Source organism: Podarcis muralis, chromosome 8 (assembly GCF_964188315.1).
Source record: "Podarcis muralis chromosome 8, rPodMur119.hap1.1, whole genome shotgun sequence".
Lineage (NCBI taxonomy): Eukaryota > Metazoa > Chordata > Lepidosauria > Squamata > Lacertidae > Podarcis > Podarcis muralis.
Window position 1 is genome coordinate 32,564,194 of NC_135662.1, and position 25,777 is coordinate 32,589,970.

General features: G+C 40.3%; 1 protein-coding gene across 2 annotated transcripts in view; it reads right to left on the reverse strand.

Annotated features, from left to right (window-relative positions):
* Nucleotides 1-413: 413 nt before the first annotated feature.
* KCNB2 (potassium voltage-gated channel subfamily B member 2) overlaps nucleotides 414-25,777 on the reverse strand; it is a 233,625-nt gene continuing 208,261 nt past the window's right edge. For both annotated transcript variants that reach the window (XM_028736710.2, XM_028736709.2), the window contains one exon: nucleotides 414-10,423. In XM_028736710.2, coding sequence (XP_028592543.2) covers nucleotides 8,252-10,423 — 2,172 coding nt within the window. In that variant the 3' untranslated portion in view covers nucleotides 414-8,251. The remainder of the gene's footprint in view (nucleotides 10,424-25,777) is intronic.

The window sequence follows — 25,777 nt, forward strand, 5'->3', positions numbered from 1 at the left end:
GTGGAACCAGCGAGCAAGGGAAATGATCCCATCCTGAAGTTACTGATTTAAGACTTGTGAGACCTAACAGTATAGGACAGGAACTACCGATAGAAGAAAATCAAGATACAACAAGGGACAATCTATAGTGGAAGGGAGAAGTAAAAAAGAGGGCTACTCACGCAGACATAACCTAGGAGAATTGGGCTGAGATGCCTTGTAAGAGAATGAATTAGCTATTGAAGCAAAGTATGAGCAATGCAAAGCACCCTTTCTTATCCTATCATCATCCTGTATATTTCTTCCAATAAGTTTTTAAGTTTATTTCCCCCCAAAATGAAACCCAAAGTCACTTATGGATTGACATTTTGGTATGTATGTAATGTTTAATGTAAAGTGGCTTCATGCAGAGAACTGAAATGAGACACAGATGATTCATTTACACATTTATTGACTATTCTGCTTATTCTGGCAGACTGAAATGGAGAACAATGCCATTCATTTTACAGACATTTGACAGAAAATAAACAAGTATTTTGATGTTGAACAACTGTACAATACAGACTACCACATGCATATTTAAATGCTGATTGGTGCAGAAATATTTAGCTGATCAGCAAAAAACTAGTATAACCAAAAAATAAAAATAATCACATTTCCTTTTCATGATGTTAAAATGCAGCTGATATGGAAACATTGATACGAATACCATTATATGTGAAGTTCTATTAATGGTGCAAGATGGACAGCGGAGGGGTGGGGGTGGGGAGTTAAAGTGGTATGCTCTCTACAGAAAAATAAAAGGTGAAAACAAGACATTTCTAGTAAATACAAAGATGCAACAAAGCATGCATGATGCTGTTACCATTGCAAAATGCCCTTACAAGAACACTGTAATTTTCAGTCCTGCTCCATCCCTAAAATAGAAGTAATATATACAACAAAAGCAGCAGACTCTCCCATTTTGGATGGGGCATTTTGTAAAGGCAGATGAATGAGATTAGATGAGACTTATCATATATGCACATATCTCCTATCCCAAAAGGATGCTTTGTTTTTTAAAAAAGGAGAATATGTTGTTAGTATAGCAGTTTACAGTGAAATGCTGCCATTTGTTGAAAACTGAGCAATAGTAAAGACACAGCTATTGTGCCAGTACAATTTTTAAAAATACTGTTGTGCTTCCCTCTCCCACCACAGTATTTGTAGTCCATAGAAGAAAACATTGTTAAGTAAACTCAGTCCATGCTACTGTAGATATGAAACAAATATGGGAGATAACATCTAACTGATAAACATGAAACAGTACATATTGAGTGGTTATTTACAGTTATCTCAATGCAACAGGCTAAGTGCTGAGTGCTGTTTGTTACTGAAAACTGATCTCTAAATGTTTAGATTTTTATCTGCATGGCTGGCACTGACTTGCATATGATGAACGTGGCTAAAGCTCTGAGAATATATAGAGGAATAACACTAAAACTCTGCCCTCCGCCCAGGGATGTGGGGATGCAATTCTTTCTCTCTCCAATACTCTGACCTAGACAGACAGGAAACCACTTTGCCTGCACCCACAGTAAATGAACCGATCGTTTAGTTTCAGCTTGGTTTTGGATATTGCTTTTTGAGGGCTGGCTTACTCAGAGGTCCCTGTGTGCAAGCAGAAAGTGTTTCCACTGACATACGGCTGTGCTGATTTTTCATCTGGCTGTAGCTTGCTCTGGAGAAGCCACTCCAGGGGGACCCTCTCAAAAGCAAAACAGCACCCTTAAGGTGAACAGAAGCGCTTTCTGCCCTCACGTGGGAATCTCTGGACCCAAGGCTCCATCCCTTGTGAGAACGAATCTGAAACACCCTGTGTAAGCAGCATGATGAAGTGAACATACAGGGAGACAATGGAAAAATTAAATAAATAATAATTTCATGTAACACCCAATATGGAGAAAAGCCTATCCACACTTTTTTTCAGGACATAAATATACATGGTTGAGAAGCTGATTCTCCACCATTGTCCACTTAGGTAGTAGCCATTTACATTTAAGACATGGGCAGAAAACACTCTGCAGGCAGGTTGTGGTCTTGTTTATCATAAATCAGAAGCAGCTCCAAGAGAGCAGCAGCCCATTTGCTTTCATGGCCAGCTGTGGCTTCTGTGGAGTTGGATTTTGATCAGCCCTATGCCTATAATATTTTTGGACTACAACTCCCATAATCCCTGTCCATTGGCCATGCTGGCTAAGGCTGATGGGAGTCCAACAGCATCTGGAGGGCCCCAGACTGTGGAAGGCTGATCACCTTGTTACATAATGTGAGTGTACAGAAGTGCTGCCTCCAAACTAATACTGCTTGCTGTCTCAGTAGAGTTTGACACTTAATGAACAGTATTTTGAGTGCTACACTGTGTCACTCGGAGCAATCACTTAGACCAACCACTGTGTCCTCTTTGAAGATTGCTCACTCGTTATAATAAAGGTGAGAGGCTGCATTGGCCAGGATCCAAACAGATTCATGCATGAACAGAAAGAACGTTGTGTGTGTGTGTGTGTGTGTGTGTGTGTGTGTGTGTGTGTGTGTTATGTGATTTGCATTACATTCCAAGGATTTGTTGATCCTCAGGGCACCTTTCTCTCTGTGTGTTTGTGCTGTGCTTTAAGAAGCAAAGGTGGGAAAGGGGTGTGTGCAGCTCTTCTGATATTTCTCATAGTAAGTGAGCTGCCAAGGTGGCATGCACATATTTGTTTATCTGGAAGAACTTCCGTTTCGCTGCTGCTATGACATTGGGCTCGGCCAAAGATTAATAGCTTGATACTTATGCATATGTAAAAGAGGAATGGGAAGAGTCAAGTCCCTAAACAAAAGTCCCCAAAGTGCTCAGGCACATAGGAGGGATACAAGAAAGTAGCCTTTAGGCGTCAGCACATTGAAACAAACCCCCAGCTATTACAAAAATGCCAGGCATACTTCTGTGCACCTGCTTTGGCTTTTGCAGCTTGATGTGCCACAGCAGGCTTCCTCAAACTCAGCCCTCCAGATAGTTTGAGACTACAGTTCCCATCATCCCTGACCACTGGTCCTGCTAGCTAGGGATCGTGGGAGTTGTAGGCCAAAAACATCTGGAGGGCCGAGTTTGAGGAAGCCTGTGCTACAGAAAACCTGCAGGAAATGGAGGTGGGCAGCATCCCAACATGAAATGGCTAAAAAAGGAAGGAAGCCAAATGGGTGCTGATTTTGGGAGGAATTTTTTTTATATGCAGTGTGCTCAAGACAATTGCAAAGTATAGTCTTTCTGGGCTAAAATAAAGAAATAAATCTGCACTGCCTTGTTCCAAAAACAAATTAAGAGCATGAAACCCACTAAGGGAACCATTCTAACTTCCTCCTGGAAGGAGAGGAGCCGCCACATTCAAAGCACCTGCCTCTCATGCTGTCCTGGGTGAAAAGTGAGGGCAATTCCTCCCCCAGCTCTGCTATAGCAGAGAGGCCCAAATTAGAGCCACTGTTGGTACCTGGACTGGTTTTGGATCCAGCAAATCCTTTGCTGACCCAGCTCCATTCCTTTCTCACCCCTCCCTTCCCCAGAAATGTCCCATTTCAGGAGTTTCTACTAGTTACCACTGGCAGGGATACCTGAGGTAGTAGCGTCTACCTGTCTGTGCTTTCAGCAGGTCCCGGGGGAACATCTGTGGTGGTGAAGGATGCTGCCAGCAGAGCCAAGCAGAGGGACACTTCTGCCACATCCATACTCTCTCCATCACAGCAGGCCAGGTTTGAGGGGCTGGATTGCTTTGTAAGGCTGCAGTTGAACTTGAACCCAATGGAGCTTAGGCAGACGACTGTAATGCAAGCAAGCTTCTGCAGCTTGCTTAATTGGAATAATTCAGTGCAAATTCTTTTTGTCCCTGAGAAAATCTATGTATTAAACTGCATTAAGCACATCACATATCACTACAGAAAGGTGTAAACTTGGTTTGAACATCAAAGTGGGACACAAAAAGTGAATGTGTCCACCACTGGCAATGTTTGCTGAACAGTAACGCTTCCAAGTCTCTGACAAGCTATTTATCAATTGTACACAGCCGAACTCGGCTTGGTGAGTTGCCAGCAACACCACCTCCCAGTTATCACAGAACAAAGCCAAATCAGTGATCAAGTGCCAAATCAGTGATCAGCTGAGTAGAGAGAAATGAGTTGCTTTGGAAAACTTGTGGCAAAGAGTCACAGGTTATTAAATATATCCCTTAGCATATTTGAATACATTTGTCTCCCCTTTAGGAAAATGGGGCAGAAGAGAACCCTAGACTAGCACTGCTAAAAAATATACTGTTATCTTATAATGTCATATAGCTAGAAGAGCATCCTTGCTAAATTCTTAGTATGCAACCATTTCTGGCTACATCACACTTGGAGTCAGTTGGTGAAGCTAGCCAGAGGATGGCAGTCTTAGCAGGCAATCCCCAAACAGCAATGAATGGGATTTTTTATGTTGGTTTCAAGAATAGTGGTGGATGGGCAAGCAATATAGGGTTGGAACAAAAGTCTTAACATTGACTTTTGTGACAATAGTTACCTTATTATACAAGCAACAGGTAATTAAACATAGCAGTAGTATGTTTTTAAACATGCCTTAGGTACTCACAGGTACTCTGCCTTTCCTTCTCCCTCTTGTTGCTGTGTTTCTTCCTGTAGTGTGAGGGTTGTTTTCCATTTCCTTTCCTTTCCTTTCCAAGTTTACTGTGACCAAATACTGGAAATGCTGTTACCAAAACTATGCATTAGTCAGGACACAAAGTTGATGCCATAATAAAAATCTGTTAGTCTTTAAGGTGCCACTGTTTTTTTTTACCTGTAATTTGAGTTTGCTTTTGAAGTACAAACAATGACTTATCTGATGTTGTAGAACCATAATGAACATGGAGTGGTAATGTGATGTCAGATGTTGTTGTTCCATAAGATAGAAAGGAACAATCTATCTCAGGGTAGCCAACCTGGTGCCCTCCGCATGTTGCTGGACTAGAGTTCCCATAATCTCTGACCACTGACAATACTGACAGGGGTGGATGGGAGTTGGAGTCCAACAACATCACTTGAGCACCACATTCGCTACCCTAGAGTAAGTGTAGAACATATAGTTGCTTACAGGCTATCTGGATGGTATGCTATCTTTAGTAAAGCTTCGGTTCTTAAACCCATTTTAGGAAGAGGACACAATGTTTCTTACCCTTTATAGAGGCCCATATGTATGAAAATAAATGAAACACCTTCTCTTTCTCCACTATCCAAAAATAGGTTCATGCTCTTGAGCTTACCTCAAAGGCATGCTCTTGTGTTAATGATCATTTTTGTGTGTGGCACAAATGGAATTACTCCTAACAACATATGTGAGGTCAGATTCAGATAAGCTTAGAACATTTTTGTATCCAGTAGCAAAGGGCTTCCAAATTATTGTTTAATGGACGTAGCTTGGGAGACAAAAAGTTGTATCCAACTAAGTTTTATTCAGGATAGACCCAATAAAATAAATGGACCTAAGCTAAGTCATGTTCATTAATTTCAATGTCTATTCTGAGTATAGCTAACACCGGATACAATCCAAAGTCTTGACACATATGTAGACTGAAGCCAGTACTAGCCAAGGGGAAGGAACATCAACATGTATCTCATATGGTACATCAGCAGGGCTCTGAAGATAGGAATAGTTTATTACATATGAAAAGAGCATATTTTAGCTTTGGATCCTTCCACCTATAGCTCATGATAGAACAGTCATGGTAGCCAACAAGTGTTTTCCCTGGGTAAGGATTATGAATGAAACTAGGATTTCATTGAAATCAGTGACCAACCTCCCATTTTCAACCGAAGCCCAAGGTTTCATTTAGCCTTTGGTTTTGTTCTTTATATGGTTGTCATTATGAAGACAGATCAAATAGGGCAGCATGGTGTTAAAAAAGTACAGAAATTACAGAGCAATGTCTTTTAAAAGCTAGTTAGCATTTAGTCTCAGTCAATGGGAATATCTATCAATAAAACAAGAGACATAAACAAAGGAGGTTCATAAAATAAAATGGAGGTCATTGAAAAGGATTAAGCAGAATGCCACATAATTAACTTAAATCATATGCAGAAATATAATTACCTGGACAGCCATGAAGAACAAATGCATATTTTGAGACCTAATGACCAGACATTGTTTTTTGTTTTTTAAGCAATGACATTTAACTGCATTATTAATTCTTAAGAGAAATATCTGGAGATACTGTATTTAAAAACAAAGGCAAGTATTAAAAAGGGTCTAAGAATTGGAAAAAAATAAAGATGACTTTGCTGTGCTTGGTATTTGGTCCAAAAGACACATATTAAATACATGATGGTGACATTTCCTTATAAAAGTAAAACCTGAGGGCGACAGGATAAGGCCCAGTTTTCTCTTTGAAAGCTGTTGCAGCAAAATAGAAAAAAGAATGGAAAAGGAAAAGGAAAAAGGAAAAAAGGAAAGGAAATTAAATTTCCTTTAAGGAAGCATATGAGAAATTTTGAATTCTGCTCAGCTATATTAGAAATTATTCTGTTGAAGCTAACATGGATTTTAAGTGGTCTGCACTGAGTAAAATCAGTGTAAGTGGGTAAGGTTTTATGTTGAAGAACTCTCCCCCCCAAATTATAATATTGTTTTTATTAGAAAATTAAAATTATTAAGCTTATTAGGTCCAATATTGTTTTGTGATTTGAAAATATTTTTAATGCATTGAACAGCTTCTTTAAATTTACAGAAATAATTATTCTACTGAAATTATTGGAATTTGGGCAAAAGGTACACAATTTGGAAAGTTCCGTTCACATGCTTTTTTATCTTATTGCAGGAGAGCTTTTATCCTATTGATTAACATAGAATGCATGTGATGGAAGAGCATGAAGAAGAAGAAATCCACAGAGGTTTCAAATGATATTGTTAATTTGTTAATTAATTGCAATAATTAGATATGAAAAACCTGATAGAGCAAAACTGCCCACAGCAAAGTCTGTATAAAACACCACTTTTGCAAAATTGAAGCAGAGGCTGGGCACAATGAAAAGATTGCCTACTCTGAGTTTTCCAACTTTGCTCATAAAGCAGCGATCCTTGTCCGTTGATTCAAGAAAGAGTAATCATGTTGGTATTCTGAAATTAATAAGTTATCTAAAATTGGGGCGCCTAGTGGTAAAGAAGTGGTGGACAAAAGCCACAGTACTCCTAAAGAGATTTTAGAAGCAAACTTACAACCACAAAAACTTCATTTAAAAAAATAAGATATTAACAATAGTGCATACAGCAATTGTAACTGTAATACAAACTTTTGAACTTTTAAATATAAAATAATCATTTTTTCATGGCCATTTGGCACATTTTATTGCCATAGAAATAATTTTATTATGTAACATTATGGTGTCCTTGTCTTTGTTTTGATTTTGGCAGTTCTTATATCAAGTTTTCAATTTCTGGTCATTAAATCTTGCACAGTCTAAATAGAATTTTACTCAAAACTTGCAAATTTATCCGTGAAATCTATGCAAATAAAAATAATTTGAGCTATGATTTACTTCACAGATAGATGAGAAAACACTGTCATTCACTTAAACAAACAGCTTATACTTTATGAGCTTTTAAACAGAAAGCAAGATAGGTGAGATGCTTTAAGAAGAAGTTGCAATTTTGCAACATAAGTCTGTACAAATCCTCCAGGCAGCAAACTGTGAAGGAAGTACCTGTGTCCCGGGAAACGTATTTTCCACATATCCTTGATAACTGTAGATCTCCCCACAAACCCAAACTATTTACAAATGTATGCATTTTGCAGGCTCAAAGCACCTTGTTTCACACCATTATGAACACATGCATCGGCATTTCATCCTTTCATGTGCAAATTCCCAAAATTCATTATAACCAAGAGCAAAAAAAGTTAAAATATTTTTTTTAAAAAAAGACTTATCTACAATCATTAGTGAAAGGACCAAAAATGTCAGACGTTGCAGAATATGGGCTCCTAAAAGAGCTCTTTATTTTACTCACTGTTCTTGCATCATTTTTTTAACTGATTTTTTCTCCTTTTTTGTTACAAAAAAAGCAGATTTCCACTTTTAAATTAAACAGTACTTAAACTAACCAACTCTTCATGCCATGCAAAAATAACATTTTTTTTTTTTTTTTACTTCTGAGGCTTCCCATGTTTTAGTTCATAGGCATTACTAATTGTGGTTTTAAGAAATCAGTTTTTGTCATTATTGCTCTCCTGACTAGTCACATGCTGGTTTCCCGTGTGGGACAGTAGCCAGTTTCTCCAGGATTTGTATGGATTTCTGGGGGAAACAAGTGGTTTTCCATTTTGTGACCTTCTTGGCTATTGTCCCCTTTTACATCCCCCCCGACACTGTAAATGTCTTGTGTACAGTTTTGCCCCAAGATTTTGGGGGAAGAAGAGCTGACTCGAGGCTCTTCTGTTAAATGGTTCCCATCTTTGTGTTTTTCCCCGTAGCAGTTTGTCTTGATATCCTGCTCTCTGTCATGTCTTGTCATTCCAGGAATCTCCATGAAGTCGTCTTCTTCTCCAGTGTCCATTTCGGTGAAGCTTCTCCTCTCTTTGGAAGGGAAAGTAAAAAGCTTTTGCTTTGGAAACAGAGAAGGGGATGATTTCTTAGGAATGCTCTGGCAAACCATGGAGGCATCAGCACCCAGCAAGGGCCTGTCGCCGTGTGGTGAATTCTCTTCTAAGAGAATGGTGCTGATATGCTGAGGAGGGGTGGATTGCATGAAATCTGCCGCCGTTGTTACTGGAAGTGGCCTTGCAGTGCTCGGTGGCGTTTGTGGAGCGCCACCTCTGTTTTCCTTAAAATTAACCTTAAGGGACCTTGCTTTTAATGGATTGCTTCCTTTGAGAGAACTTTTGGGACTTAACATGGAGCTGTCAAAGTGCAAAGGGCCATGAAGCAGAGACTGGGAGCCAGCGTCATCCATGTTCATGGCTGTATCAACTGGGGAGTACTCAAAGGTGACGTCTCTGGGGGCAAACATTTTATCCTTGGTGTGTGATAAAAACTGAGAACTCTTTGCTCTTTGGTCTTCCAAATGGACAGAGTCAGGTGGGAACCTTAGCTGCAGGTGAGAACCAGAGTATGGGGGCAAGGGAGACCGATCTGTCTCAGTGAAATCGGTTGCACAGCTGGCAAAGCTATCAATGCTGGAAATGCTTCTCATGTCCGTCACTATGTCTCTGGGCCCTGACATGGGTGGTTCTCCTTGCCCAACAACCTCTTCCATTTCAATCTCCTCCTCGTATAAGGGAGGTTTCGCTGACGGGCCTTGGTAGTTGGCATTGAGATTAGGCTGAGACTGAGTTTTAGTAATTTCATTGTATAACATTTCGAGTTTCTGAGCACTCAAGTGTTGGGGGCTGGAGGCTGTGACAATATTGTTGAGCTTTTCGTTGGTATCTTGCTGGCTCACTTCCTGATATTTATTCTCCAAGGACTTGTTAGAACTTGTTTCAGACATTGTCCTTCTGGCCCATTTCCACCGGCTTGGAGATAAGTGGTTATCGTCAGGGGTTTCCTTGGAGTTGGCTGCTTCCTCAGTCTTACCGGAATCCACGGCTACATCAATCAGTTCCATGCTGCGGGCAAAGGCATCTTTTAGATTCATTGAGACAATGCTTCCATTTCTTTTTGCTCGCTCAAGTGCCTCCCTTCGTTTAATGGCTTTCTCCTGCCGTTTTTGCTCCTTATAAAACTCAGAGAAATTGTTGACTATGATGGGAATAGGTAGAGCAATTACCAGCACTCCAGCAATGCAACACAATCCTCCAACAATTTTACCTAGTAAAGTCTTAGGATATATATCACCATAGCCTACTGTAGTCATAGTGATGGTGGCCCACCAAAATGATGCAGGGATACTAGTAAACTTCGTAGCATCTTCGTCTTTCTCAGCAAAAAATACAAGACTGGAAAATATCATGATACCCATTGCTAAAAATAATATCAATAAACCCAATTCATTGTAACTCCTCCTGAGTGTGAATCCTAAAGACTGAAGGCCTGTCGAGTGTCTGGCAAGTTTAAGGATCCTGAGTATCCTCATAATACGGAATATCTGAACAACACGGCGGACATTTTGGAACTGCAGCACACTTTTGTTGGATTCTGTGAGGAAAATGGTGACATAGTAGGGTAAAATGGCCAGCAAGTCAATCACATTTAATGGACCTTTGAAGAACTTCCACTTGTTTGGAGATGACAGGAAACGCAAAAGGTACTCCATAGTGAACCAAGCTATACACACAGCTTCTACATGTGCTAGCTGGGGGTTGTCATTTAGTTGTCCAAATTCATCAATTACTTGAAGCTCAGGTAGAGTGTTGAGTGACAAAGCAATGGTGGACAGCACAATGAACAAAATAGATACAATGGCCAAAATCTGTAAAACAAAAATAAGTAAAAAAAATGTGGTTAGCAAATCATAATGGATATTTGAAGTTCATCCTCAGAAATAGTGCACTAATAGGTTTGCAGGTCATCATATGCATGTCAGTGCAATTAGACAAGATCTGCTATACCCAGTCACCCTGATTAGTTCATGCAAGATCCGGGATGAGGAATCTCTGGGACTTCAGATGCCGCTGGACTACAGTTCCCATAATCCCTGACTACTGGCCATGATGGCTAGTGCTGATGGGAGTTGGAGAACAACAACTGGGGCTGGATCAAAACTTCACCCTCTGCAAACAGAAGAGCTCCTTCTGCCCACACTGGCCTTTTGATGGAGAAATCTCACTGGTGGAAGTGGGTGACCAAGGCAACTCACACCAATTTCCCTTTTCCCATGCAGCTCCCAGTGTTCTGGAGGGTCCTCCAACCTGTCACATAATATTTTCATAGGACCTTGTGGTCTAGGAGGGGAAATCAGCAAAAGAATCCAACTTCTGTCTGCTCAGAGGATGCTTCCATCAGTGGGAGTGAAGTTTGGGTTCAAGTCATACTGACTTTGGCAAAAATCCACCAACTTCAAACATATGTATAAATCAGACCATATTCTTAAGATGAACAATCACTAACATTTGTCAAATTAGAGAAATATATGTGATGGCATAGTTGCAGATATTTTGTGGGTGTGTAAACACGTACACACAACACACACACACACACACACCTCTCATTCAAGAAGTGTACATGATTTCCCCCTTCTTCATTTTATCATCACAATAACCCTGTGAGGTAGGGGATTTGAATCCTGGCCTCTCAGGCTGTAGTTCAACACTTTAACCACCATACAGCTCCACTGGGGCATTGCAGCTGACCTGGTGAGACAGAACACTTGGATATAGTGCCCCAGGAATGGACATTACAGTGAGGCCAATAGCCTAACCGCAATGTTCCATTCCATAAAGTTTTAACATTTCAGATGCTAGCTATTGTGTACAATAGACAGTAAGACAGATGTTCCGAGAAATGTTCTCTCAGCTGACATATTCCACAGTCTTTAAATCATTTTCAGTTACAGCATAAGAAGTATAGAGGTGGGGGAAGAGAAAGAAGCTCAACATCCTTTAGCATTTCACTTTTTATCACTTAGTTCAATTATTTGAAAGCTGAAAGAAAATGGACAACCTTAAGGTTACGTGAGAAAATGTTACGCTCAATGAATTTACCGAAGTGCAGCATTTGGAAATGCAATTTCTCTCCTTCAGAGAAAACAGTAATTTTCTGTTTTCCCTGAAAAGTACTAAAGCAAACTGTGTTCTGCCTTGAATTTCAGTTTGGACTCGTGAAGTACCAAAAAATACATATCCTTTTATACATATTTTTGGATAATTGGTCATTTTAAGCTATCTTGTTTCCAACGACACATAGGTGCAAGCAAATACCCACGTGCCTACCTACATTGGCTGCGGTCTCAGGCATACTCATCTGGGAGTATGTCCAATAGAGCTCAGTGGAGCTTATCTCTGAGTAGACAGGATTGTGCTATAGGTTAGTTGAACTTAATACCCATCGCAATAAACGGGTCTTAAGTCATGACTAATTTGTCTCATTGATTTCAATGGGACCATAGTTCAACTTGTGGGAAATTGCAGTCAAACAGGCTTGCAGGCTTCCCATAGGCATCTGGTTGGCCACTGTAAGAAAAGGATGCTGGACTAGACTGGTTTTTGCTCTGATCCAGCAGGGATCCAATTTAATAAGCATTCATGTAGCAAGAGCCAGAAGTGTTCCTTCCTTGTGAAAAAAAAGTTAGAAAAGCCCCACAGCTATCAGGGTTGGGGGAGCTCTGAGTACAGTATTGTTGATGTCTCACACAACAGCTTCACTGTATTAATGTTACAATGCAAGGCAGCTCTCTTTCAAAATATGATTGTTCTTATTTTCTACTGTTTTAGTGGCTTGCAATCTTGCAATCCCATTTAAAGAAGGCAACAAAATATGTTTCCAGTATTTCCCTTGGATTATTTAATGGCAGGAGAAATATTGGTTAATTTTACTTTTTTTGTTTTACTAGAAGATTCTGCATGCAGATAAGACATCTCTTCTGTTGTGAGTTACGTTTCATTCCCCTTACAAGACAGCAAAGTATGGACAGTGTTAGGAATATTTCCAGATACAACTCTGTCTTTGTGAAGTAATTTGTGAATGAATAAAACCCCTTTCTTTCTCCGTAGTGTTAAATATTTAGTACATCTCAGTAATCTCTGTTGGTACATCTCCAATTTTTAACTGGCATTAAAAGCTGGCTTTGTTCCTGTGCACCTAATTTGCTTCTTCATCACATCCATCACTATAACAGAACAATTTGAACATCATTATATAGAACGGGAACAGGAAGAATGGAAATATAAAAGATGTAGTACAACAGGAATTCCTCCATCTCTTTCACCTATGCAAGAATTTGCAAGATATAATCAAATTTAAGTCACTATGATTAAAACACAGTCCATGTAATGAGCTGGGAAAATGAAGTTCAAACTCAAATATAGCAAGTATGGTACAAATCAAGCTACAAATCAAGAACGGAATTCTTCCTGATCAACTAACCTATATGTTTTGTTTTTTCATTGTTTATATCCTGCCTTTCCTCAGAGGAGCTCAAGGTGGAATACATGACTCTCCTCTTCTCCATATTTTGCTCACAACAACCCTATGAGGTAGGTTAGGCTGGTCAAGGCCATCTGGTGAGTTTCATTGCTGAGTAAGGATGTGATCCCTGGTCTCTCAGGTCCTAGTTCAACACCCTAACCATCACATCACACATCACTGTACAAGCTCCTTTACAGAACAACAAAAATGGGTTTCTGTCTCATATCAAAAGCTGTACTCTCCTAGTATAAACACAGCTGCGTACACAAAAAGGGATCATCCCATGTCACAATAGTGTTCTCTTCCTTGGTACGTGCATATGGGGGTATACCGACTGATGTACACCAACAATTATCTAAAATAGTACATCTTGGCCAATGAAAATGTACCACTCATTGACTGTCACATCAAAGAAAGCTCAACAACTTTGGTGGATCCCCCAAATCCTGGCTATGTCCATGACTACAACTTCCATCATCCTCAACCATTGACCAGTGATCATGGGTGATGAGAGGTGTAGTCTACAACATGTGAAGGATGCCATGTTGTCTACCACCTTGCTGAAGGTATGAAGGTTTGGTGCTGGCCACTACCTGGATAGGAGACCACCTAGGAACGCATGTATACTGCCTTGGGTTCTGTGACTGAAGAAATGTGGGCTATAAAAGTTAGAAAATAAAAATAGAATGCAGATATATCCACTGACTTTAAAAAAAGGTTTTGATACTGCTTTTGGTTAGTTTCATAAACCTAATGGCATATTTGTAAGTAAGCAATACACTATATATTGTAGTTTTCCCTTGCTATTTTGTCAACTTGTGGCAGCAGGATTATGAACACTGGAAGTATGCATCATCAATATTACGGTGAAATATTAAGTCAGATGAGGTAATTTTTATTTTGTTGAAGAATGGGAGGCTGTCTAGACATAAAATCAATGGCATTATGATAAATGAACAGGAGGTACTTAATGTGCAAGATAAGTCATCTCATTTGAACAACTTGGGAACCATGCTAAAGCCTATTAAGTTCAATGTGTGCTTCTCCAGTAGCTTTATTAGAACTTGATGCCAAATGCCATAGCAGCAATTGAAAATTAGATGCTAAATACCACATTGGCAACAGGAAATTAGTAAAATGCAAGCTTAGAAACATCACATAAATAATTTAAAAAGAGCACTGGGCAGAATATATGAAATAAATTATTATGAGCAATTACAAGCAGTCACCCCCTCCATTTTTAATATAATATTTGCTGTTTTTTTAAAAAATAAAAAAGCTGTAGTGTTATAAGCTTTGTGACAGGCAACCATTGCCAGCTATAGATTGGTGATAAAATAATGTGCATTCTTAACTTTTGGTTGATAGGTTGTTGCCTAAAGAAAAAGTTGTCTCAAACCATTCGGTTGTAGCAAATGTTAATCCTAGGCCCACTGTAATTAAAGTGCATGACTAAATTAGGCCCCTCAGTTCAATGGGTCTACTCTAAGTAGGACCAACACTGGAGACAACCTAATGGTCCCGATCCACTGGAAGTTTGTTGTGCATAACTGATTTCCAAGGGAGTGAAGTATGATTGCAGAGCTCTGAGGAAAACTTTGTGCAGTAGTGTGATTTTGATTATGTGTGACGAGGTCTTGTTTGTTTGTTTCTTTGTTTGTTTGTTTAGATCCATTCTAGAATCTGTACAGCTGTAAACTGCTCCCAAACATGAGTAAATGTTGATAATGCTGCAGAAGTACATGATATTTTTGTACCCCTCCCCCCCCAAAAAACACAGAACTGTTTCCCCATACCAGTTCACTATTATTTTGTGCTGCATAGGGATGTTTAGGGGCCACCACCTAAATATGATAGATGCATGAATATTCTGCATCACTGGACTTAATACACCCAGAATGCTTATTGGCTTTTGTGGAGTTTAGAAAGATGCCAAAGTTCAGTCTATATTTTTATAACTAAATGCAAAAACTGTGAGCTTGTCCACAAACATGGTGCTGAATACCTTACTACAATGTGTACTACACACATGGATGAATTAGTCTTCTGTTACATGACATTTTGAGTGTGTGCATCTATATAATTTGGTCAAAAATCTAGCCCAACTCTTTTTTTACAGAAAAACAAACAAACAAGAAAATGAGGCTGGAAAATGAGGTGTATAATTGTTGAATTGGTGGAAACAGGCAAATAAGCAAAACAGCTCCAATCAAAGGCAGTTTGTTTCTTTTTAAATTATAACAAGAGTTGATGCCTAGACAATATAGAATTGTCCCCCCCCCTTTACATAGAAAAGTAAGTAGCTATAAGTAACCCTTGCATAAAATGGTGCTAAACTAGAATACTGTATTGGTGAGCAAATATCAACTATATTATTATACCAGTTCTCCCACCAAGGAGCTAAGAGTGGTACTTAATTTTTTGCTGTTACTGGTATTAATTTTCTGCATATTTATTGTTAGACTTTCTTATGACTTATGGGTATTATAAATTTTATGTATGGACTGAATGGGACCTTAAGGGACCTAGCACATACAGAGTATGGTGCAATATGACATAGACACTAAAAGGTAAAGGTACCCCTGCCCGTACGGGCCAGTCTTGACAGACTCTAGGGTTGTGCGCTCATCTCACTCAAGAGGCCGGGGGCCAGCGCTGTCCAGAGACACTTCCGGGTCACGTGGCCAGCGTGACAAGCTGCATCTGGCGAGCCAGCGCAGCACACGGAAACGCCGTTTACCTTCCCGCTAGTAAGCGATCCCTATTTATCTACTTGCACCCGGGGGTGCTTTCGAACTGCTAGGTTGGCAGGCGCTGGGACCGAGCAGCGGGAGCGCACCCCGCCACGGGGATTCGAACCGCTGACCTGATGATCGGCAAGTCCTAGGCGCTGAGGTTTTACCCACAGCGCCACCCGCGTCCCTGACATAAACATAGACACTACTGGACCATAAATACTTTTATCCAAATTCCCACATCTGACATGAGAACTTTCAATCCACTGTATCACACCAGCTCTACTATACTTAGTCTGCTATATATTAATGCAGCTTTAGTTTATCATTTGAATCTTGGGCTTTGAATTTTCTCTTTATTCTTATTTTATATTTAGTTCAAGGTTTCATAAATCAACATTCATTTTTGTCATCTCTGTCTATTGTTAGCCCCGACAGATGCATAATAATGTAATAGGCACACTACACTTGAACCTGTCCTAAATGAATATGTGTCATTATCTGTCAGACAGGTTTCCTTGTTCAACTACATTTTAAAAGTATGATAGCTACAAAACTCCACCATTATTTTCCTGATCTACGCTTGGCTGATGCTTCTGCCTGGCTGACAATACTTAAAGTTAATTTCAAGCTCCCAGTCCATATTAAAAGACTGTAATCCTAAGCACACTTAGCAAGAGTATGCTCCAATAAACACAATATAAATGACTTCTGAGTACATATGCATAGTTTTGTACAGAAAGGCAGGATGCCTCTATGGCACTGCCCCACTCTACCAGTCATTCCTGGTTAGTATATTTGAAAAGATATACAGCAATTGGCAAGTAGTTTCTGACTAGGACGGTACCTTTTAAGGCCAGTGGCTATGGAACATGCAGATGTAGTTAGGAAGATGCTTTAGGGTGGTTATCCTTTCCTATTAAGGGGAACATTAGGCTAAAACTGAATAGCCTTTATATGGAGGAGTATTCAAAGATACTATTCCACATCTGCAGTCTGAAATGGTACTACTCAATGTAACGTACCCCGTGATCCTGTTGACTGTGCAGTTTAGTTCTTATTGCCTTGCCTTTTGTTGAGATCATATCTATTTTATGTTTAGTATTCATATGAAACACTATATTCAACACATTATCCTAATGTCATTGGACCATAAACCTAATATTTTAGCCTATCAGTTCAGCTGTCACAAGCTATTTTCTGACCTAAAGTATTTTGCAAATATTTCTAAAGCCATTTTAGTCAATGACTAAATGAAACAATGCATACTATCTGAACTTAGACACTTTGTGAAATGTTTATGCATTGCTATATCTATATCCTTCTACATGTTTATGGTTACACACACTGCATTTTCATGGCCTGGTGATGCTCACCTTGAAGAAAAAAGAGATTTCATTGTTTCAGAAGAGCAAGTATGAGGATTTGTACATTGCATCTAAATGTACTGGTGTTACACTGAGCTTGTCACTAACAGGAGTGTCATTACCATAGTAAAGGTGATCTCACAAGTAAATCCTATGGTGGCTTCCAAGAAAGTTTCCCTATTTTTACCAGTAGATGTCTCTATTATACCATCCTGTCCTCTCATCCTGGAGACCACTATGGCCTCTTTTTAGCACTGTAATTGCAATCATGAATATATAGATATCTAACATATATTCAGCAACAGCAGTATTCCTTGTTGAATAAAACTAACTGTAGCATATTCTCCTGTGCCACAGGCCTCTAGCTGCAACCAGAGAGAGTACGTGTAAGCTGAAGATCCTCGCTTTATTTCTTGGCTCCTTTGACATTTTGGAGGTGTCCATGGAGATAATAAATTCTCCTAATACTTCTTCTTCCTTTTCAGCACCTGCCTTTTCCAGACTACTTTATGGTAGTCTCCTCTAGTGCCATCTTTCCCCTCTCCAGTCATTTCAGCACAATTCATTTGAGAGCCATTGCTTACTTTTAAACACACACACAGGAAACCATTCTGTGTGCAAACACGAAAATGCAGTGCCTATTTGCACTTCACAATTACATGCTTGACAATGTGTGCATGCAATAAGGAGGCAATGATTCCATGCTGTGCATTGATCCTGTGGCAGAGATGCATTTTCTACAGAGTAATGTCTGCAGTGGCTCTAAAGGAGTGTGTGTGTGTGTGTGTGTGTGTGTGTGTGTGGTTAGGTCCACCCAAAGGTATTCCATTACACCAGAAGCAGTTTAGACATGCTGGCCACATGACCTGGAAAGCTGTCTATGGACAAACACTGGCTCCCTCTGTCTGAAAAGCGAGATGAGCACTGCATGCCATAGTCGCTTTTGACTGGACTTAACTGCCCAAAGGTCTTTTACCTTTATCTACCATACAGCACCTAAAACATTGCTGGCACTTAGAGTGTGAAACAGTAGCAGTAGTGGCTAAATCAGTGCAGGACAAGGTCATCGGATAAAAGCAGACTTAATAAATATTCCAATAGTCACAAGAAACACTATTAGTCTTTAGAAACAACCCTTTTGTTATACTTACATTTTCAGACAGCCAAGTCTGTTGAGGATGAGTTTATAATACATTTATTTATTTTGACTGCCAGCGCCTATCGACAATGACAAAAGTTCCTAGTCCTTCATTCAGACAGGGACCTTGGGAAGATGTTTGTTGCATTTTTGCACCCAGTGGTTATGCAAGACTAGCTGCTCTATATGAAATGCTCCTTTATGAAAATGTTGTGACTTATCATTAAATGCAACTTAAGATATCTGGAAGCATAATGACAAGAAGATAAAGCACTGGTCAGGAAAGCTCATAAAAGCATTCATTTTTTTATTTGTCAGTTTTTGACCAGTCATTCTGAAGAACTGTAATTACAGGATGAAGAAAACTTTATGAAAATAAGCATGTATGCAGCAGAAAAGATGATTAACATGCAGGACTTCTGATTTCTTTTCTTTTCTTTTGCCTTTGAAGGGGCCTAATAAGGTGTAGGAGGGTTTAGAATAAAAGACATATATATATGAGGGGTCTTATTGTTTTTGACCAAAGGTCTATTTTGTGAAGAGGCAGCCAACATGGTGTCATTCAGATGCTGTTGGATTCCAACTCCCATTAGCCTCAGCTAGCATGGCCAAGGGTCAGAGATGATGTGAGTTGCAATTCAACATTAGCACCATGTTTGCTAATCCTGAGCTAGTTTTATTTATTATATTTATATCCCACCTTTCCTCTAAGGAGCTCAGGGCAGCACACAAGATTCTCCATGATTTAGCCTCACAACAACCCTACAATGTAGGTTAGGTTGAGTGATGGTGACTGGCCGAAGTCGACAAAGTGAGCTTGTTGGCTAAGTAAGTGGGGATTTGAACCCTGATCTCCCAGGTCCCAGTCCAGCATTCTAACCACTACACCACACTATGCATCATTCTGTTTGCTATGGACACGAACCAGATGCTTCTTGGAAGCTCACAGCAAGGGCACAAAGGCAAGAGCCCTCCCTCAATGTTGTTCAGCAAATGCGATTCAGCAAATGCTATTCAGAGGTATATTGCCTCTGAACACGAACGTTCCATGTTGCCACCATAACTAAAAGCCATCGATTGCTTCATCCTCCATGAACCTGTCTGATCTGCTTTTAAAGGCATCTAGGCTAGTGGCCACCACTACTTCTGGAAGCAGGAATTCAACAAATCATGCATTGTATAAAATGGTATCTCCTTTTTTTATGTCCTCAAACTACTGCCTGTGAGTCTCATGGGATGACCCCAAAGCTTCAGACGTATGAGAAGGGGGGGGGGGGACTTCTCTGTATCCACTTTTCCCAGGCTGCCCCCCGCCTCATTTTGTTCTAAACTGTAAAAGCCACAAATATTTCATCCTCTTCTTCCAAGCCCCTGATCATTTGGGCTGCCCTTCTCTGCACCCTTTTGATATCTGAACCGAACTAGTATTTGTTTCCTGGAATGATTATGTTGGAGAGCATTCATCTGACTAGGGAGTGTGCACGCAACACAGTCTTCTTTCAGGTGTGTATGTGACTGTAAACCACAAGTCAGGAGAGGGCTTGAGGGATCTACTTTATGTTTTACTAGACCCAGATAGCCACTGATTGGAGTCAGAGACAAATGGCATATTGTTGTTGTTTAGTCGTGACTGACTCTTCGTGACCCCATGGACCAGAGCACGCCAGGCACTCCTGACTTCCACTGCCTCCCGCAGTTTGGTCAAACTTTGAATTAAAAGTACTAAGTGTGGTATTCAACTAAATAACTGCAAGTGTAACAGGTTCCTCTCCTCCCTCCGTGCTTTCCCAAAATCTGCTTGAGAGGATTGGGGAAATCCCCAGAACAGATTTAAGGGGTGAGCAGTGGGAGGAAAGAGGCTGAACCTTCTGCTGTGCAAGGAGAAATTCTGCCACTAATGGAATATTCCATTTAGCACAGTTCTGAGTACAGCCCATAAGCAAAATTTATTTCTGGTTACCCCAAGTTTTCTTCATTTCAGCAGCTTAATTTGGTGTCGGTGTGTCATTTTGTTGTTGCTACTGTCAAACGACTGGGAGCCAGACATCTTTGGTGATCTGCTGCAAATCACCCAGAGATCCATCAGTACATTCCAGGCTATATTCTTCTCACCCCTATCATATGTGGCTCCATCTCTGGAATGGTCGTGGTTCAGTGGGAGAGCATAGGCTTTGCATGAAAAGCTTCTAGGTTCATCCCCAGCATTCTTCGTAAGGCTTGGGGACCACCTGTGCAGAGCTGCTGCCTGCCAGTGTCAACAACACTGAGGCTAGATGAGCCAATGGACTTGGGGCTTTCTTTTGCATTTGGAAGGTTGCCAGAGGTTACTGAAAAGCTTAGGGTGGCTTACCTTGCATTTTCTCCATATTGCCGGGTTTGTGAAACTGTTTTACTAATTGGCATCTTACTGCATGCCTCATTTAGGTTTTAAGTCCTAAGAACTTCTAATGATGTTACCAAGGGCATGTCTTTGTAGTTTCTGTGATGAAAGGTTTCTAAGCTCAGCACCAATTAGTAACTAGAAACAGCCATACTCCTAAACTGATGTGGCCATTAATTCAAATATTCCTATAGATATTCCAGGTGAAGGTTGTTGGATATTCTCATGCAGACCAATAGCTATGAATGCTGTGAGCAATGACATTTAGATTCTACCTGAAAAGAGGTTCATTTTTTGTGCGGCAAAAAGGGTAGTTTCTTGAAAAGGCACAGTTGTCATACTCTAATAATTCTTGGTATGGGATCCACTGGGATAGCTATTTTATTTTCTCTTGACTGGGTGAAGACTTGCCCCTCCACAAGTGGAAGGGCTCCTTCCATTTATGGAAGGAAGCAGAGCCCAAGGTAGACCCATGGAAAGATGGATGCTCAAGTCCTAGCTCCTTTCTGCCTTTCTTGGATGGCTCTGGGCAAGTCTCATCAGCTGTCCATCTGCAAAATGTGAATGCTAAGGATGTTCCTCCCATGGTGAGCTGTGAAAATGTGTACTATGTGTGAAAGGAGTCTGTAACCTGAAGCGTCTGTAACCCGAGGTACCACTGTAGTCCTCACGAATGAGTTTTATTCCACAGAATAAGCTGTGCGTAGCACTGAGAAGCTGAATATGTGATACAATTTCAGTGTTGGATTTCTTCCATTCACACTTGGTCATCAAAATATGATGGACTGGATTCAGGTCTACCACACATACTTAGAGTAGGCCCATTGAAATCAAGAAGATTTATGTTTTAATGCATCTATGACTAAGCATAGACTGGCCCCAACCCCGTGTCATTAGTGTGAAGCAGAAGTGAACACAACCTTCTTGGCCAAAGTTACGCAGCAGAAAAGGTCTAATTTCTAATATGGCACAGGACTAAATGGGAACCTGTGTACCCTCTTTATTTAAATGAAGCAGAATATCCTGATGAATTCAACCTCAGAATGAGCATGCAAAAATCTCATTTTATGCAAATATATTGCTGCTTTTCTTCCATCCCATTCATTTTCCAAGCATGAGTCAGGACGCACACATTTACTCCTATTTATTTTTCTCCTGCATTTCATTTCTATATTTTGGAACTTGATAAATTACTTAAATTATTTGCTTATCAGCCTGAGTTTTAAAAATGAGGTGCACTTTTCACGTCTCCTCCTCTACCAAAGGCTTAAATGAATAAATCAATTTTGGACTAATGTATGATTCCGCCTTATCCAGAATGAATCACTAAAACCGAAACAACATATTAACCTCTTGGAACCAGAGGTTGGGATTAGCATATTAGTATTTAAGCGCTGTGAGCTTCAGTCCCTCAGACCCTTGGGATTAAACCGTAGCACATTTGTTACCCAGTTTGTGTGAAAGCATTGGCTGCACATGTTTACAAGCATATGCAGCAGCTTGTGGACTGTATGCCTACAGAGTCTGGGCCAACGCTCTTCAGCTCTCAACATTCTCAGTTCCAAAACAGTGTTTCCCATACTTTTTGATGCCTAGGGTCCTCACACCACCCTGAAATAAAAGGAAGTGTAATTCATGTTTGTCCTAAAAAAAGTTACATATAGTATTTTTCTAAATTAGCTCCCAGAACAAAGGGCAGGCATTCTCTTTGCATTTGGGGGGCTAGGTCAGTTAGTATCTGGTCTGTAATAGCTCCTCGCACCCTGCTCTTCTTTTTGCCCAATAAGCCAAGGAGACTAATATAAGAGCATGTTTTGGGATTTCCCCCATGCTTAGAAGCCTGGAAATATGAAATAAAAACATTCACATTGAAATGGGTAACCGGGAAAACAAGCAACACTGATATCCCTGATACTTTGCTCTAGCTATCCCTGAGTTTCTGGACTTCATAGTTACAAAGAACAACTTGAAAATTAAGGCTGAGGTTTGATGACATCTTAGAAGCTGTAAGGAGGTGCCAGGTTGATCATCAAGCTATCAGGGGTTGGAAAGAGAAATACAAACTGATACGGTTTTCATCCTTCATTATGATTCCCATCTTATTTGCAGATAATTTGTATTTTCTTTTAGAACTGGATGCACATACTCCTGGCTATCAAACTGTGATGCATTAAAAAAATAATAACAGCCCTGCTGGATCATGCCAAAGGCCCCTTTAGTTCAGAATCCCGTTCTCACAGTAGCCAACCAGAAGCCTATGGGAAACATGCAAGGAGGACCTGAGTGCAACAGTGATCTCCATACTTGTGATTTTCAGTAACTGGTATTCAGAGGCATATACAACCTCTGGCAATGGAGGTACAACATAGCCATTGTGCCTAGTAGCCACTGAAAGCCATATCCTCCATAGATTTGTTTAATCTTCTTTTAAAGCTATCTAAGTTGGTGGCCATAATCATTATCATATCATTATCCAATCTGACTATATCATTATCCAATCTGACTAAAAAGAAATGGGTACTGGAGTTACATCGACTCATGAAGGCCGATGTTTACTGCAATAGAAACAGTGCCGTAAAATCAAAATCATTCTCCCAACTAGCACCACAGGGTCTTGTGAAGAACTACTTTTTCCCCTGAAGGGAGCAGAGTAGATGCTGATAAAGCTTCTTCTAAATGGACAGTAGCCTCTTATGTTTTGTTTTCACATTTTTATTGATACTCGTTGTAATAATAGGATGGGTACATCAGCTTTCTCTGAGTAAACTGACATAAGAAATGGAACCCATTTGGCTGTTCCCAGAGGATCATCTTTGTATCTTTGTATGCTATAGATTGTAGATATAAAATCCTTCCATATATAAAGTTGTTTAACACACATAAAACATACATAAAATGAAGATGACCTATTAGCCAAAGCAATATAACCCCTCACATCGCAGTAGTACTCAGTCAGACTTAAATTAGTAAATTAGAACAGGATATGAAACAACAACAAAAAGAGGTTTCCCCCCCTGTGCTGTGGGATGGAATATGATTTTTGGAATAACGGATTATATTTATGGAGGCAAGTCAAATGTTGATAAGGTGACTCACCTTGGCTCTCACAGTCCTGTCACCCTACAATTGACTGTCCTTTAATGGCAACAACACAGAGTTGTCTGGCTATACCAGCTGTTTCTGAACATCAATAGGTCTCTATTTAAATCTGCATAGTTAGGTGTGAAGTTGAGATGCTGTCTCGAAAATAGAAAGTCTGTGTTGGATTTTCTTGCAATATAATTTTTTTAACAAGAAAAGGAATCAGTGAGAAAAGTTAACAAGTATAGGAGTGCAATTCTTTAATGTGAGAATGTAATTAAAAGGATTGCATATTCATTACTATAAATATGTGAAAGCTACAACATATAATGTGCTCCTCAGAAGGGATTTAGATGGACACCTGATACACAGCTGTGCTGGACAGTCCAGCTGTGTGAAGGATTCAATCCACTCTGCTCCCTTTTCCATTCACATGACACAAAAGTTAATTGTGAGCTAAGCAGTGATTTCTGGTATCAGCATATGCAGAAGCAGCATGGCTGGCTGGCTGCGGAAAGTCACATAGCTGTCCTCCTGATATTGGCATCACTGCCACCCACTTGTATGGGGGTGGGCTGTGGAACAGTTGTACTGGCAGAATGGGATACCCTTAGAAAAGACAAGGCTTTGAATATGGTGGAATTCTCAAGATAGAGAACACACATGCCATACATATTATACCACACCACATCACACAGGGATACCATACAAGAGCACTGTGTGCTCTTATGTTTCACTGAACACATTTTTGCTCTTTAACATGGCTTCATGGCACTGATTCAGAACTGACCTCAGAGAAAAAGCAGCTCCCTTTGATATTGATCATTTGTTTGAGAAATAAGGAAGAGGAAGGTTATGGTTAGCCTTTCCCACTCCCCCCCCCCCAAGTTTTTGGTAAAATGTGATTTAAGATGGCCATGAACACCCCAGCTCCTGGATCAGTCATGTGAGCCCTGGGAAGTCTGTTTGCCTTCTAGCACAGGCAGTTTTGTGGGCGGGTCCTGGGCTGTTGTAGTGAATCAGCAAATGGCAGGCCAGATTGCCTGTCTGTTGCCAAACTGGCCAATGGTGGTAGGACTTTGCGGGTGTTCCCTGGGTGTGGGACCAACTGTCCAATGGTAGCACTTGGACCCTCTCCCAGGGCCAGGATATATTGTGGGCCTACCAGGGAATTTTCCCATTTTGCAAATTGGCACCAGCCAACTGGTTTTTGCCAGCCTCATAGCAATTGTCACAACTTTGTAAGGCAGACAGGCACTGGGTAAGCTTAGATCATGGATGGAGGGGCAGTTGTAGCCTCTGCCTGACTCTCCATGAGTAAGGGTATCCTGTTAAAAGGATCTGGGAAGAGTGGATACTGTCCAATGCTGAGACGGGGGCTAGGCCATACCACTCCTCCAACAGGGACCATTTGGGGGATGCCCCAATTTGATATAGGTCAGAACATCCCTTCCAGTTAGCTCTACCCTTAGAGACACTGGCAGCAGAGGGGCTGGAGTGGTACTCGGGTGGCTTATACCAATGCCCATGGCCAAAAATCATCTGTAACCAATCTGTAATCATCTGTAATCCCATAAAACCAAAATACTGCGTATTGTCTAGTTTTTTAATCCCTGGAGAATGTCATCAGGCCTTGACATGTAAATATATGCACATCATGACATCTCTAGCAAAGAAGACCATGCTTTCAACATTTGGCTGCTGCCAGTTATCAAGTGCTAAACAGTCAAGTGATGATGAATAAAGTCGTATAAATGTTTGCACAAAAGTATGTTCCACTATGTTCAATGGGGCATTCTCACTAGAAAATGGGCTCAAGATTGCAGATTAACCATGTATGAATGAACCACTCAGAGTGGCTGGGGCAACCCAGTCAGATGGGTGGGGTACAAATAATAAAATTATTCATATTATTAATAATAGACTAGATGTATATGACAGACAAGAACATACGCTTCTGAACATTTGGTTAGTTCAGTGCTCTTTGAAATCTGTGGGA